Source organism: Neoarius graeffei, chromosome 8, assembly GCF_027579695.1.
Source record: "Neoarius graeffei isolate fNeoGra1 chromosome 8, fNeoGra1.pri, whole genome shotgun sequence".
Lineage (NCBI taxonomy): Eukaryota > Metazoa > Chordata > Actinopteri > Siluriformes > Ariidae > Neoarius > Neoarius graeffei.
The window spans coordinates 21,227,805-21,244,359 of NC_083576.1; the positions used below are offsets into that span (position 1 = coordinate 21,227,805).

Genomic DNA, 16,555 nt, shown 5'->3' on the forward strand with positions numbered 1-16,555 from the left:
GAACTGTGCACTAATAACAAGCCAGATGGTCCCTCTCCTCTTTAGTCTGGAGGATGTGGTGTCCATGATTTCTAAAACTTATTTCTACTTTTGACCTCTACATCAGACCTCGGGACAATTCTCCACTTTCCACCGTAAAAGAGCTCGGGCCCAGAGAAGGTGGCAGTGCTTCTGGATATTGTTTATAGTTGGTTTTAACTTGTATTTGTGGATGCAGTAATGAACTGTTTTCACAGACGATGGTTTTCTGAAGTGTTCCTGAGCCCATACAGTGATTTCCACTACAGACACGTATCTGCTTTTAATGCAGTGTCATCTGAGGGCCTGAAGATCACAGGCATCCAGTGTCAGTTTTCAGCCTTGTCTCTTGCATACAGAGATTTCTCCAGATTCTCTGAATCTTTTAAATGATATTATGTGCCACAGATGATGTGATCCCCAAATTCTTTGCAATTTTACATCGAGGAACATTATTCTTAAATTGTTGCACTGTTTGCCCACACAGTCTTTCACAGAGCGGTGAACCCCTCCCCATCTTTACTTCTGAGAGACTCCGCCTCTCTGGAATGCTCTTGTTATACCCAATCATGTTACTCACCTGTTGCCGATTAACCAGATTAATTTTTTTTAGAATATACAACTTTTTCAGCCTTTTGTTGTCCCTGTCCCAGCTTTTCTGAAACTTGTAGCGGACATCAAATTCAAAATGTGCAGATATTTAAAAAAAATTTCTCAGTTTCAACATTTGATATGTTGCCTTTGTACTATTTTCAATGAAATATCTGCTTTCTATGATTATGTTTTACACGATGTCCCAAGTTTTTTGGAATCGGGGTTGTATTCTGGAGTACATTATAGTATAATCTGATTTTAAATTGCGGAGGTCCTCAGCAAAATTCTTCCACAGCACAAATACCTCTGCACTACACCATACTGTATGTTTTCATAAATCATTTTAAATAATGTGTTTGTTATGTAGGTACAAACCTGGTTATCAGTAGTGTTTATGTTAGATGAGGCATGTGTGCCTTGTTCAGTCTGGCTGACTGCAACAGAGTCAGTACTCTCCACTGGATGCTCTTCAGGACACTTCTCATTCTCTAGAAATGAAAAGCAAATACAAAAACATCAGGAAAAACACTGCAGCTTCGCCTTGGACTAGAATATTTTCATACGGACAGACCTTCGGTTTGGTACTCCTTTTGTTTTTGGGTTGGAGGTATGCTCTCAGCCTGTGGAAGTGCCTCTTCAAGTTGTGGCTGCTAAAAATAACAAGTCAAATAATCCTATTAATAAAAAATATAGTGCTCTGCTAAATATTCACCCTCTTGAAATGTTCCATATTTTGTAGTTACAATCCAGAAATGAAATGGACTTCATTGGGTTCAACAGAACGAATTTACACGGACCCTGGTCCAAGACTTGCTTTAAATGCTCCTTGGTCTTCATGATGTTGTATGTTTTCCTACAAACTCTGGGGTCTTCCAAGAACAGGAATATTTATAATGAAAACTACTGACACTTTAATTGCACACAAGTCAACTCAATTTATCTAATTATGGCAACTGACTATAACACTGATGTGTCTTACTTACAAATAAGATTAAAAATAAGTTTGCCATCGATATTGATTTCAGTATTATGGGCTATTTTCTGGAGATTCATGACATACAGTATGGTGGTGCAGTGGTTAGCACTGTTGCCTCACAGTAAGAAGGTTCTGGGTTCAAACCTTGTGGCTGACTGTGGCCTTTCTGTGTGGGGTTTGCATCTCCTCATGCCAGCATGGGTTTCCTTTGGATGCTCTAGTTTCCTCCCAAAGACCCATGTTAGATCAAGATTAGGTCAACTGGTTACTCTAAATTGCTCGTTGGTGTGAATGGGAGTGTGAATGGTTGTTCATATACTTGTGTTAGCCCTGTGATAGATTGGCAGCCTGCCCAGGGTGTACCCCTCCTCTTGGGATTGGCTCCAGCTTCCCGCACAATCCTGACGGATAAGTGATGTAGATAAGGATGGATAGCTGGATAATCCCAATTAAGTCCACTTCAGTTCAAGAATGCAATGCTACAAAATGTGGTAGTATTATCCAAGGCACTGTACCAAATTTTACCAGGCCTCAGAATGCCACAAAACCCAAGTTCAGAACTTGAAACCAGTAGAGGTGCTTAAAAAAAAAACACAACAAAGGTCTAAGTGTGTGTACAGACCATAGGTAAGAAGGTGGGTTGGCTAAGTGTTCCTTCTTTCTGTGTGTCCTCGTCCTCCTGTCTCTCAGGTCCTGGCACAATGCTATGCCCCTCTACTGACTCGAAGTCTGCTGTGTCTATCTCCAGACTCTGTGTCGGTGCGCGTGAGGTTGCTTGTTTTTCTGAGGACAGAGTCTCGGACGCCTCTATTTCTGTACTGTCTGAGTCAGCGTCATGGGAAGGAGATGGATAAAACAGCAAAGGAGATGAAGCTCCTGTGTACTCTCTTTCACTCTCATCTTCTCTTTGTCTCTCAATCTCCCATTGTCGCTTGTCTTTGGCATTGTGGTCATTATCCGCTTCCCCATTAACTCGCTCCATTTCATCGCGCTGAAAAACAGAGAGAGAGAGACAGAATATTTACAGAAAAATATCATTAAAACCAAAGTACTTACACCGAGAGAAGTATGACCATGTCAACATTCACCCAGTTCAAGTTGAATGTATTAGCCTGCTGGAGTGCTTAGAACAGAGGAATGTGTCCAAATGAATTAGTCCTGTGTGTGTAACTTGTAACTGTAGACATCATCGGTGCTGAATGCGGTATTTCACTCTGGCTGATCTATGCAAGCCGTTTTGTCCTGGTGGAGCCACTTCACACAGTGAGAGCCCACACACTTACACACAACATTGAACACTGCCAGCTATTCACCCGGCTCCCACGCTGTACGTCATGCATACCATCCACCAGAGGGCGATACTAGCTTGCTTATTTTCAGCAGCACTCTCTGCTTCCTTTCACCTTATTTAAAAACATCTTAACCTAAACGGTCCACTTCACTCTTTACACAGTGTTTAAATCTTCTGCTGCAAATCATAATAATGGTAATAATAATCATAACAATAAGAATAACGTGCATGTACAATTCTTTAACAGTCAATTCCATGACGACGATTATTTATTAATTTATTTACTCTCTCAAACATGTCGTTTGTCTCTTTTTCTCCAGTTACGCAGCAGTTGTTTGTAAACCTTCCTAACCGTACCTTGGTTGCTCTGTCATGGCTGTAGGGTTTGGCACTGAGTAACGGGACACTTCTGCTTGAACAAGCTGCCCCTGAACCTCGTCCTTCCCTCCCCACAGCTGCATACTCTGCCCCGTATCCCGTGACCTGGGCCTCCACAGTGGTGGTGAACTTTTGCGCAGGCAGGGATTGCTGACGCAGGTACTGCAGTGGATTGGAGGATGAGGAAGAAGAGAAGAAAACTGGGTCGCTGGTGGAAGACGAGGAACGTGTGGGGTCAGCAGAAACGCTGCGCTCGAGAACACGGGGTAGTTTGAGGCGCTCCAGCACAGCTTCGCTGATCGTGAAGCGCTGCGCGTAGCGTTGTAGTACAGCAGCTGCTTCCTCAGGGGTTCGAGCTTCCAGGTAAGCCTCATGGAGTTCTCGCTCACGACGCTCCCTTATAGAAGAAGAACAAGAAGCGAGAGAGAAATAGAATAAAGATTATCAAGTACCATATTACTCAAGTGTTGGAAAATTGGATAAAGGTGCATAAGAAAACCTTGTATCTGTCTCATCCTAAGACCTTCAATGTAAAATCACAAGTGGCTTGGAATTTGTTTATATAGTTAAATATTTGAAAAGTTGACATTATACTTGGACTTCTGTTATTTCATTCCTGTATAATCGAGTTTGAAGAAGGCATCTTGTTCATTTCTTTAGAAGTACAGAGTGTTTTCAAATTCTTTGTCAATGTAATTATTCAGGGTTTTGTGGTCATGCCCGCTTCATCTGCCGTGACTTCAATGACCAATTTTAAACCAATCGCTGGTTCTTAACTAGGCGGCACGGTGGTGTAGTGGTTAGCACGGTCGCCTCACAGCAAGAAGGTTCTGGGTTAGAGCCCAGTGGCTGACGGGGGCCTTTCTGCATGGAGTTTGCACATGTCTGCGTGGGTTTCCTCCGGGTGCTCCGGTTTCCCCCATAATCCAAAGACATGCAGGTTAAGCTAATTGGTGGCTCTAAATTGACCGTAGGTGTGAATGTGAGTGTGAATGGTTGTTTGTCTCTATGTATCAGCCCTGCGATGATCTGGCGACTTGGCGGGGTACACCCTGGACTCTCGCCCATAGTCAGCTGGGATAGGCTCCAGCTTGCCCACAACCCTGCACAGGATAAGCGGCTACAGATAATGGATGGTTCTTAACTATGGTCATACTATTGGTCCCAATTATGTTGCACAAGGGGTAAAATTGAAACATCCTTGTTTGTACCCAGTACTATACTTTTTGATATCCTAATATCCTAAAGTTAACAAAATTACAGGGAGTGAGAGCTTAATGGGACCTAGTGCACATTATCCAGGCATCTGAATGAAGCAACAAGAAGGCTCTTCTACTTCAAATAAGAAGGTGGTGTAAACTCATTGTTTCTAAAATTCACTTTACCTCGGCTTGTCAATCATCCAAACAATGTAAACGCATTTTCTTTGTGGCAAAACTTGAAAATTTCAGCAGCACTGGAACACCGGTTACAGACGCAATTCAAATTCCGTACGTGACAAATGTTTACGAAAAGTAGTAGAACGAACTTTGGCCGACTGTCACATCTTAAAATTCTCAGTGTTTCAGAAGTCTGTGTATTACACCCATATATATTACACTCCGCCTTCTCAGAGAGCATTTTGAATAACTCCAGTTCTTACTTGTTGGGTCGCAGCAGCCTACGAGAAATAACTTAAAAGTTGTTTATGGATTGCATCTGGTGAGACTGACATTCAACATGCAGCTTGAATCTTACTATACATTTAAAGCTAGACTGCCTTTCAGATTTTTCAAGTGTAGGTCATAAAAATAATTTTTCCCGATTATTTTTGTTGAGTGGAGCGAAAACTACTGAATTCGAATCACAGACTTCAAAAATTTTATTATTATTTTTTAAATAGGACAATTAATGAATTTAGGGCCACATGGCCCTAAATTCTCCGCTATTTTTTCCTGCTTCACCGTGCCCCAATTCAAGATACTATATGTTATGCATCACGTGGTAGACCTTCCCCATTTGCGCAAGGCATTGTGGGATACAAATTTGAAACAGGAGAGAAAAATGGAGGACGCGAGTGTGCGAATGAAATGTGAAAGACTGACTACAATAACGGAAAGATGTCATGTTGTGAAGGAAAAGAAATGCAGGACCAAAATAATAAATATCAGCGGTCAGCGAACACCTCGGTGTGATCAGCTGTTCGTTTAACGACAAAATGATGCAACTGTCAGTGCATGGTCAAGGTAAACCTGTGCATGCGCACACCGGACTTCCTCTGTCTGCTTGACTGTGCGAAGCGAGCGATTTCATGCACATGATTTGCTCGGGAATCCCCTCAAATTAAATAACTTCCCAGCCACAGAACGGCCTGATATTTTGTGAGACATTACAGAATTAAACGTATCACAATGGCCAAGTTTCAGAGGGAACTAAATTTCACTGTTCTTTTTTTTTCTTTTCTTTTATTGAGGTTCGCCGCAATAAATACATAAATAGCAAAAGTGGCAGGAGAAGAATACAGGGCAAAGCCTCAATTAACATTCAACCCCTTAACAAAATATTACAAAACATATTTAGATGATTAAAAACAAGAAAAACAATAAATATAAAAAATAATTATCAATTGACCAAGTAACAAAAATATCCAAGTTAAATAAATATAGGTCATGGTGCCCGGTATAAGCACAATCTTGGATTATAATGGCTACGAAGTAGATTTTTGAGCTCAGGAACTGACGTAGACTGCTTTATATAACTAGGGAGACTGTTCCATAATTTTATAGTTCGAGGAAAATATGAGTTAGTGAAATAATCTTGCTTATGCGACAGAAGTTGTTAAAATCATAGTTACGAGTTCTATAATGGCTGGTTGCAGGTGACAAAAAATTGACAAAATTTGCTGTTATTATCCCAACCTTGAATTTGAATAGGAGGACTAAGTCATGCATCTCCCTACGAAATTCTAGAGGGAGCAAATTTAGCTTACACAGCCTGTCATTGTATGTTAACTCTACGGCCGGATAGTTTAGAATAAACTTTGTGGCGCGACGCTGGATGTTTTCCAACAGCTTTCGATGTTTAACTGTATAAGGGGACTACAAAGGCGATGCGTATTCTAATATTGACCTAACTAAAGTCATATACAGTAACTGCCTAGTTGATACATCGTAAATATCACGCCCACAAACGCGCTTCACAAGACCTAACACTTTGTTTCCCTTAGCACAAAGTTCCTCAATATGGTAGCCCACGTATTCTTATGAAATCGAAAGGCCGTCTCGCTTTAAACTATCAGCTGTTAGTATTCCAACCAACAAGAAATTTAGAGGCTATGCCAAACAGGCAAAAACTACGAATAGTTCCCATCTCTGCATGCAACATGGCATAAGGCCAAATGGCAGGCTCTGGGTGACTGTGGTCATCTGGAAATAGATCAGAAAAAATCATTATGCTACCCAAGCTAAGCCTATATGAATACTATTAGGACATGTTGTGCTTTTGGTGATAAATATCAAACATGATCTAATAGGAGCTTAGACATGACATTTTTCTTGGAGTGGGACTAATAGTGTGACCAGGGCCCTTGGTCTTTTTGGCCGTGTGTTTTTAGACTTTTAAAATGTCACTTTGTTTATTCTAAGAAGAAATCCAGAGGTGACAGTGGCCAGGAAAAACTCCCAGAGACAACACGAGGAAGAAACCTTGAAAAGAACCAGGCTCAAAATTTAATCCTCCATCTTCTGGGTGACACCAGATAGCGGGATTATAAATCATTAGAGTATGCAGGTGTAGAGTAAAGGCAAACAGCAATAAGTGTGTTGAAAGGATGGTCAATATGAGTATATTGCATTTCACACTGTTCTGAGGTACAAGTCTGTAGTATCCAGGTGAGATTATCCACTGAAGAGTGAGACTCGTCTCATTACGGCATTACTGTTTTTGCGAAGTGTTAATCTTTATGGCATAAACCTGTATGTGACCATCCACAACACCAAAATATGAGTCACTCCTTCAACAATTTGGAGAATCTGGAGTTTTAATATTTATGATATACACTCACCAGCCACTTTATTAGAAACAGCCAGTAGGAACACCTGCTGTTTGATGCAGTTCTCTAATCAGCCGATCCCTTGACAGCAGCACAATGCATCAAATCATGCAGATACAAATCAAGAGCTTCAGTTAATGTTCATTTCGAACATCAGAACGGGAAAAATTGTGATCTCAAAGTGTAACTTTCACTGCAGCATGGGTGTTGGTTTGAGTATTTCGGAAGCTCCTGATCTCCTGGGGTTTTGAGTTTACATAGAATGGTGCGAAAAACAAAAAACGCCGAGTGAGCGACAGTTCTGTGGGTAGAAACACCTTGCTGATAAGAGAGGTCAGAGGAAAATGGCCAGGGGTGAGTTTCCCAAAAGCATCGTAGCACAAAGATCATCGTTAAATGGTAGAACGAGCATCACAATGAACACTCTCTCTCCTAGTTAAGATGCTCTTAAGTGTTAAGAGGCTTTTGGGAAACCCACCCCCAGATTGGTTCAAGCTGCCAGGAAGGCTATAGTAACTCATAGCAACTCTTTACAACCGTGGTGAGCAGAAAAGCATCTCGGCATGCAAAGGTAGAAGACTACATTGGGTTCCACTCCTGCCAGCCAAGAACAGGAATCTTAGAATCAAGAACAAGTTCCTATTAAAGTGGCCAATGTGTACAACCCCGATTCCAAAAAAGCTGGGACAAAGTACAAATTGTAAATAAAAACGGAATGCAATGATGTGGAAGTTTCAAAATTCCATATTTTATTCAGAATAGAACATAGATGACATATCAAATGTTTAAACTGAGAAAATGTATCATTTAAAGAGAAAAATTAGGTGATTTTAAATTTCATGACAACAACACATCTCAAAAAAGTTGGGACAAGGCCATGTTTACCACTGTGAGACATCCCCTTTTCTCTTTACAACAGTCTGTAAACGTCTGGGGACTGAGGAGACAAGTTGCTCAAGTTTAGGGATAGGAATGTTAACCCATTCTTGTCTAATGTAGGATTCTAGTTGCTCAACTGTCTTAGGTCTTTTTTGTTGTATCTTCCGTTTTATGATGCGCCAAATGTTTTCTATGGGTGAAAGATCTGGACTGCAGGCTGACCAGTTCAGTACCCGGACCCTTCTTCTACGCAGCCATGATGCTGTAATTGATGCAGTATGTGGTTTGGCATTGTCATACAAGGTCTTCCCTGAAAGAGACGTCGTCTGGATGGGAGCATATGTTGCTCTAGAACCTGGATATACCTTTCAGCATTGATGGTGTCTTTCCAGATGTGTAAGCTGCCCATGCCACACGTACTAATGCAACCCCATACCATCAGAGATGCAGGCTTCTGAACTGAGCACTGATAACAACTTGGGTTGTCCTTTTCCTCTTTAGTCCGAATGACACGGCGTCCCTGATTTCCATAAAGAACTTCAAATTTTGATTCGTCTGACCACAGAACAGTTTTCCACTTTGACACAGTCCATTTTAAATGAGCCTTGGCCCAGAGAAGACGTCTGCGCTTCTGGATCATGTTTAGATACGGCTTCTTCTTTGAACTATAGAGTTTTAGCTGGCAACGGTGGATGGCACCGTGAATTGTGTTCACAGATAATGTTCTCTCGAAATATTCCTAAGCCCATTTTGTGATTTCCAATACAGAAGCATGCCTGTATGTGATGCAGTGCCGTCTAAGGGCCCGAAGATCACGGGCAGCCAGTATGGTTTTCTGGCCTTGACCCTTACGCACAGAGATTCTTCCAGATTCTCTGAATCTTTTGATGATATTATGCACTGTAGATGATGATATGTTCAAACTCTTTGCAATTTTACACTGTCGAACTCCTTTCTGATATTGCTCCACTATTTGTCGGTGCAGAATTAGGGGGATTGGTGATCCTCTTCCCATCTTTACTTCTGAGAGCCACTGCCACTCCAAGATGCTCTTTTTATACCCAGTCATGTTAATGACCTATTGCCAATTGACCTAATGAGTTGCAATTTGGTCCTCCAGCTGTTCCTTTTTTGTAACTTTAACTTTTCCAGCCTCTTATTGCCCCGTCCCAACTTTTTTGAGATGTGTTGCTGTCATGAAATTTCAAATGAGCCAATATTTGGCATGAAATTTCACAATGTCTCACTTTTGACATTTGATATGTTGTCTATGTTCTATTGTGAATACAATATCAGTTTTTGAGATTTGTAAATTATTGCATTCCGTTTTTATGTACAATTTGTACTTTGTCCCAACTTTTTTGGAATCGGGGTTGTATGTTCTGTACACCAGTGAAACAAAATGGGTCCTCCAACTATCATTTGGCAAAATACAATAACTCATTCTCATTAACTATAAAACTTGATGACAAATAACATGCAAAAGAAAGCTTTTACTGTACTTGTCTTCCACTATCTCCTTGTAGGTCTTGAAACTCTTCCGCCTCTGCGAGCCTTCATCTCGGCTCAACAGTCTTTCCATCGTCTTCCTCTCTTCCTCTTTCTTTATCAGATCTTGGGACACACTTCTTCTACGACTCTTCCACCGTGCCAGGTCCTAAATAAAAACACAGACATGGATCCTTACGTCAAGAAGGGCTTCCGGTGTAAAACCTATGCCAAATCAAATATGCAGAACAGATCCGCTGTGGTGACCCCAAACGAACGGGAGCAGCCGAAAGAAGATAATTATGAAATAACTTAAGTTTATAATGGTTTCTGGATTTATAATAGCTGACTTAATTTTATTTTTTTATTTATTCATTTTCTCACTGATATGTACATAAAGAATGTTGCAATGTGTAGGTAATTTCAGCTACAATTTTCTTAAGCTACAGCTTAGAGTAAATCACCTTGAAATAAATAAACAAATAAATAAATAGAGCTAAACTAAAATTACAGAGTAGCACTCTTGAAGAACAATATTTCCCCAGCTCCCCAAGTTAATCTATTGGTGTCCAATTAGGGCTGTCATAATATGTCTCTTGTCTTAAAACATTTATCAAAGTCTTGACAGGGCCTTGTGACAGTGAGGGCGTGGTCAAGCGGCCATTTGTGAATGGAGGCCGGGGCCAAGGAAGGTGAGTGGCAAAGTGATCACACCTGTTGTCAATTGATGTTTGGTGTGTGTGTGTGTGTGTGTCAGTCAGAAATCACTCACTACATATAGTGAAAGTTCGCCATTTTGTAGTGCCGTCCGAATGTATAGTGAGATTATTACACCCTACATAGTGCACTCAAAGTGTCCCACAATGCATCATAAAAAGTAGTGTACAACCAATGGTCACTAACCAAGCAATATATGCACTGTGGTCGCACTGAAAGAAATCAAATCAAAAGCCTCAAATTTGATTTAATAAAAGGCAGCGGCAAAGAAGAAAGTATTCAGCCTTGATTTAAAAGAACTGAAAACTGCAGCCGACACAAAGTACTTTGTATTTATTAATGTGGGAAATACGCTCCATATCATATGTATTTATCACAAAAACACATGCATGTATTTATTATTTTGAAAACCCACCAACCAACAATCTGGCATGTTTTAACTGTGCGACAGTAATGACGTAAATAACAGCAGGTGGACTAGTGTCCGAAAGTGTTCCCCCCCTTCATTTTACCAATGAGGGGCGGCACGGTGGTGTAGTGGTTAGAGCTGTCGCCTCGCAGCAAGAAGGTCCGGGTTCGAGCCCCGTGGCCGACGAGGGCCTTTCTGTGCAGAGTTTGCATGTTCTCCCCGTGTCCGCGTGGGTTTCCTCCACAGTCCAAAGACATGCAGGTTAGGTTAACTGGTGACTCTAAATTGACCGTAGATGTGAATGTGAGTGTGAATGGTTGTCTGTGTCCATGTGTCAGCCCTGTGATGACCTGGCGACTTGTCCAGGGTGTACCCCGCCTTTCGCCCATAGTCAGCTGGGATAGGCTCCAGCTTGCCTGCGACCCTGTAGAACAGGATAAAGCGGCTAGAGATAATGAGATGAGATGAGATTTTACCAATGAGCTCACTATACAGTCCTCTATATAGTAATTCCCTATATAGTGAGTAGGGAGTACTGAACGAGCGAGTGGTTTCGGACACAGATTATCTGTTACAGTGATGATGCAGTAGAGAAAAGGAGGAAGAGAACGACGAGGTGGCTGTCTCCCGACCAGATTGTGTGTGCGTGTATGATAAACCCAAGGTTATGCTGAAAAGCAAAAATCTTAATAAAAGGACTGCGTTATACATCATTTCCCATCTGTCTGCGCTCCAGTGTTCCACCCACCCTCAGAGACATACTACAGTAGGCAGATCAGACGCTCGCTGGCCATGCTGTGAAAATTGTGCATGCAGACGCTCATCTGAGTTTCGAAATCTGTCACTGCTTCACTCTTGAATATTTTCTATCGTGAATATGATCATTAAAAAGCTAATAATCTCTGCTTTCCAAAGCCATTTCTCTGGTTAAGATCTGTTCAGTACTTTGGGAGTAACGGCAGGTTGAAGTTGGTACAACAGAGTAAAAACTCTGCTTGCGTGACGTCGGGAAACTGCCAGTGCTTTTGGAGTCACGGGAAAGTGCTCAGGCTCTCTCTCTCTCTCTTCTGATCAGTTTCTGACTGGATTACTCATAAATATCAATCAGATAACTTTTATAGGGATGTTCACTCGCCCTCACTGTTTGATAAAGTATTCAGCAAAATTTTCCGTCAGCTAATTTTGATGTTATGCTTCATGGGAGACTTTGAAGTGAGTTTCCATAGCTTTACCTACTTATTTTTTTTCCAAATCAAACTGATTCATGTCAATAAATAGCTATATTTGAATATAACTACAGTTGCTTTGATGAAAAATATTGAGATCTTAGTGGTCGGAATGCTATTTTTAAAAAAGCGGAAGTCAGAAACGCGAGTGTCAATTTCAGTTCAATTAAACGGAACTGTTTATTGGATGTGGATCAGACAGTTTTTTCGAGGTTCGCCTTGAAAGCTATGAATATTAATCGCAATAATCATTTATATTCTTTCATATAAAACAATAGTAGGCCTTACTTAGAAATCCAAAGGCCTACAGAGCACAAAGAGGGTATTAGAAATAATCTTTTATTACTTTTTTTATTTTGATAGAGAAATGGTAGATGTGAGTGACATTCAGTGCTTATTTATGTGTATTTTATAATTAACACAGAGTTTTCCTTCTTTGTGATGTATAAATGAGTTAAGATCAGCTTTATATTGCAGAAATAAAGCCATTTGTTGAAACTTTGAAGAGAGTGTACCGATTTAACGTTTTACCTAATTAGCCTAATTAATACTAATTGCATACTAATTACTAACTCCATGTAAATATCTTGGAGAAAAAAAAAGTTATCAAGAAAAAAAAAATTTTTGACCTCATTTGTTAATGAGGCCCATTTTGGACCATCCTAATATGATATTACAGCAGTTTTCTAAAAATTAAGCCATTTTTTCAATCTTTGACTTGTAATATCTCAAGAACGGATAAACATTTTAATTCTGTAAAAAGTATGTGGTTTAACATTCAATTCTGAATTCAAATGAGAGCAGTTTCAAGCTATTTGAATTTTCACCTGACATGCCTATTTTAGTCACCTATTAGATGCAATGTCGTGCCATTGGAGATTAAAGTTTTGACAACTTCGCTACTTGGTCAAGCTGAAGAACTAGAAACATAACGTCAATCAGGTTACACACATCTATGGCTTCTCTAGAACAGCCGACAGGTCAATCGGAATCGTTTTTGATGCTCACAACTTACAAAGCCATGATCACTCTCAGTATTACTCTCAAACACTCACATCCTGCCACTGGCTGTCCTCCTCCTTCATCCTGTTATACTGGCTGTGCATCAGCCCATGTCGGACCTGACTGTGTGGTGGCAGCAGGCCATCATCCTCAGTCCTCATGTCAATCATACTCACACTCCTATAATGAAAACAGAAGGAGTTAAAATAAAGATTCATTTTTTGTGTGTTTACACACAAATCCATTTCATTTGAGCAATCAGGCTGAAGATAAGCATGTGCAAGATCGTTGTGCTTCTCATTTAAGTCATGCAGCCTTAGACATAATGCAGGGACACAATCCAGACGAATGCAGACGCCACAAAGATATACTCAAATGGAGTGCCAATAAACTGTGCATCATGAAAGGAATACAAATTCTTGTTAAGATATTCAAGCTGGAGTCAGATGCAGGGAGAACATTAGTGAGAAAAAGAGCAAGCCTTTTCCAACCCACAGGAATGATAAAGCGAAAGAGGAAAAAGAGTGGAGACTTTTGTATTTATGAACTTGGCACGGTGTCTTGATTGGCCTTCAAGGAAAAATAGATCAGATGTTATTCTACGAGACCTTGAAAACAGCATGGTATAATGACTGGTCTTGTGGCTGAGAATGGTGTCGAGTACCCTGACCGCGTGTTGCAGGGGTTGATTATTTTCAGAGAAATCAAATAGTAAAAGTGATCTTGAGCACAAACCCCAGTGCTGATTAATCTTCTGAATGAAAGCCATGCAGGAAGGGGTGGGGTGGGGGGTGAGTTTCATGTTTAACAGGATTAAATCGTATTAATAAAAGCTTTAAGACATTATATTGCTTGAAGGTGCAGTTTGAAAAGGTGAAGTGATACTGATCCAAAATAATAATAATAATAAATGTGATTTTAAAGATACTTTAGAAAAGCTTGGATTCACAGTATTGCCACGTGACGACATCTGGCTAGTTTCAGGCTTCTGTAAACAACCGGGAAATAATCCCGTAAACAGAGATACCTTTAATCTTATGTCAGATTAAATCTGATTTTTCAGCTGTCAAAATTTGCTCAAAAGTATCATCAGCATCATCAGTAGCCTGTCCATCATGTTAAATACTTCAATAGTAAGCATTTTAACCTGGGCAATTTTTCAGCAGACAGGCCAAAATTATGAGATTATTAAGCTTGCCTTAACTCGTCAGCTCAGCGATCTTGCTAAAGTATGGAATCCAAGGCAAAATGTACTGAAAACCATATTTAAAAATCATCACCCTGGTTACAGCAACGTCACTTCAAAGAAATCTTGGTTTGAAATTTTAAGAAATGAAAGGTCACTTTTTTCTGACGTAATCCCGTTACTGACTTTTTTTTTCCCCTCGCAAAAGAGTTTGTGTTCAGAGTTAAACAGTCAATTTTTCTATGCTTTTTGAGGGTCAAAAGATACCATTATCTTGAGTACTGCAACTAAAAAAAAAGTTACCATATTTTGCTGTGAATGTAATTCTGCTCCCAAGAAAAAAAAAAAAAACTGGATGAAGTAATGTGCCACTGATAGCCTCACCGAAGCATTCAGAGCCCAGTACAGTGTGTTCACAATGCCTGTATTGTTAGCAAGTTGCGTTTATGCTGCTTTTAGTGAGCTGACTCAAGCGCATGCAAGCACACGGCTCCATATGAGTGAATACACACAGATACAGGACTCACAAGTGTGTGATAAATGACTTGGTATTAGAATGACTTACTCGGGGTCATCAAATACACTATCGCTGCAGCCAAATCTATAGCAGGTAAGACATGAGGGAGGAAAAAAAAAAAGCAAAAATACAAAATGTTTCATCAGATCAGTGACATCAGTTCAAATAAGGTCACCAGAAATGTTTAACAGGAAATGATTTACATCGAATATCAAGTCCTTGCTGATGTGTTAAATCAAAAAACATGAACAATCTATGCATACTGAGTGTGTGTAGGAGTGTATCCTGGTTATATCATTGTAATTCTCATTTATACACACAAGAGGGCAACCTAAGCAAACTCCATTGCCAAGTTGAAGCATATACTTTATCAGAATCAGAAACACTTTTATTGCCAGATATGTGGACACACACAAAGAATTTGACTCCGGTTCACTTAGCTCTCATAGTACAAAACAGGAAAAAAAGCGTATACACAAAACAAACAAGCAAGCAAACAACAACAACAACAACAAAATAGGTGCATAGTGCAAAGTAATCCAGGTAAGTCAAGTATGGAATAGTTAAATAAATATAAAGTATACAGTGTGCACAGAATGACGGTATAAGTGTTCAGATATTTTACAAGTGATATTACTGATATATGAATCTGGATTTTAGCTGTTCATCACAGAGACAGCCTGAGGGAAGAAACTGTTCTTGTGTCTGGTTGTTTTTGCATACAGTGATCTATATCGCCTCCCTGAGGGGAGAAGATTAAACAGATTGTGACCAGGGTGTGATGGGTCCGCAGAGATGTTACCTGCCTGTTTCCTGACTCTGGACAAGTGTAAGTCTTGGATGGAGGGCAGGTTGACACCAATCATTTTCTCTGCAGATTGTCCGTTGCAGTCTGTTCTTCTCCTGTTTGGTGACCAATCCAAACCAAACAGTGATGGAAGAGCAAAGATGCTCCAATATGTCCATCACTATATTATTCTCTTTATATCTCATAAGCTAGAAAAGCATTCAAAGCAGAAAACACAGAGTCGTGGCCTGCTTTATCCGAAGCCACAGAATACTTTAAATGGACACCATGTGACGTAGCATTTGGGTGTGTGAGCACGGACACAGCCTGCAGTCTCATCTTAAAACTACCACAAGACACACACAGCATGTGTCATCCAGAACAGAAAGTCAAACCAGATACAGCTTAGATGTAATAAACATAAAATAGCTTGGAGGTTTGGCCAAAGGGAATAAATCTGACTAAGACCGGGAAATTGTGATACATCAGCTGAATCAATGTTGCAACTTGACAATAAATCTGTTTAAGAAGCTGAATCGGGGAGCATTAAAAATGAAATATTTAATATTTATTAAATATTTCATTTTTGTACAAAAGGTCAGTCTGGTCTATTCTTGGAAAAGGTGGTTTAACTGGAAGCCAATGTTTACTGATTAAACGTGTTTAAAATGAGTATTAAATCACTGTATCGTTAAATGATTTTCATAGTGTAGAACAAGAAAGAAAATCATTGCCTGGACAAAAATAAAATCAACAACCAAATGAAAATGAAATCCACTACAAGTGTTCGAATGATACTGGATGAAATCAGTGAAACTAATCTCTAATGAGCTGCTTAAAACCATGACAGGAATATTCTAGCACATGTGTGATTATCATGGATCCATCAATTCCAAACTCACTTAGAACAGAAGTCAAAGCGTAACTGCTGAATTCTACAAATAAACATTTATTACATGCAGGACACAGGAAGAAAGAAAAAAAAAAAGGAAAAACCCCCCATATCCTTAATATAGTCTAATGTAGCTAGTATCTCCTGTCATAAGATTACAATACC

The 16,555-nt window shown here is 40.0% G+C and overlaps 1 protein-coding gene across 6 annotated transcripts in view; it reads right to left on the reverse strand.

The window, feature by feature from the left end:
• limch1b (LIM and calponin homology domains 1b) overlaps nucleotides 1–16,555 on the reverse strand; it is a 322,052-nt gene that overhangs the window by 34,016 nt on the left and 271,481 nt on the right. For all 6 annotated transcript variants that reach the window (XM_060927404.1, XM_060927403.1, XM_060927406.1 and 3 more), the window contains 7 exons: nucleotides 14,760–14,795; nucleotides 13,062–13,188; nucleotides 9,669–9,823; nucleotides 3,237–3,654; nucleotides 2,211–2,579; nucleotides 1,184–1,262; nucleotides 988–1,100 (listed from right to left, as the gene is read on the reverse strand). In XM_060927404.1, coding sequence (XP_060783387.1) covers nucleotides 988–1,100; nucleotides 1,184–1,262; nucleotides 2,211–2,579; nucleotides 3,237–3,654; nucleotides 9,669–9,823; nucleotides 13,062–13,188; nucleotides 14,760–14,795 — 1,297 coding nt within the window. The remainder of the gene's footprint in view (nucleotides 1–987; nucleotides 1,101–1,183; nucleotides 1,263–2,210; nucleotides 2,580–3,236; nucleotides 3,655–9,668; nucleotides 9,824–13,061; nucleotides 13,189–14,759; nucleotides 14,796–16,555) is intronic.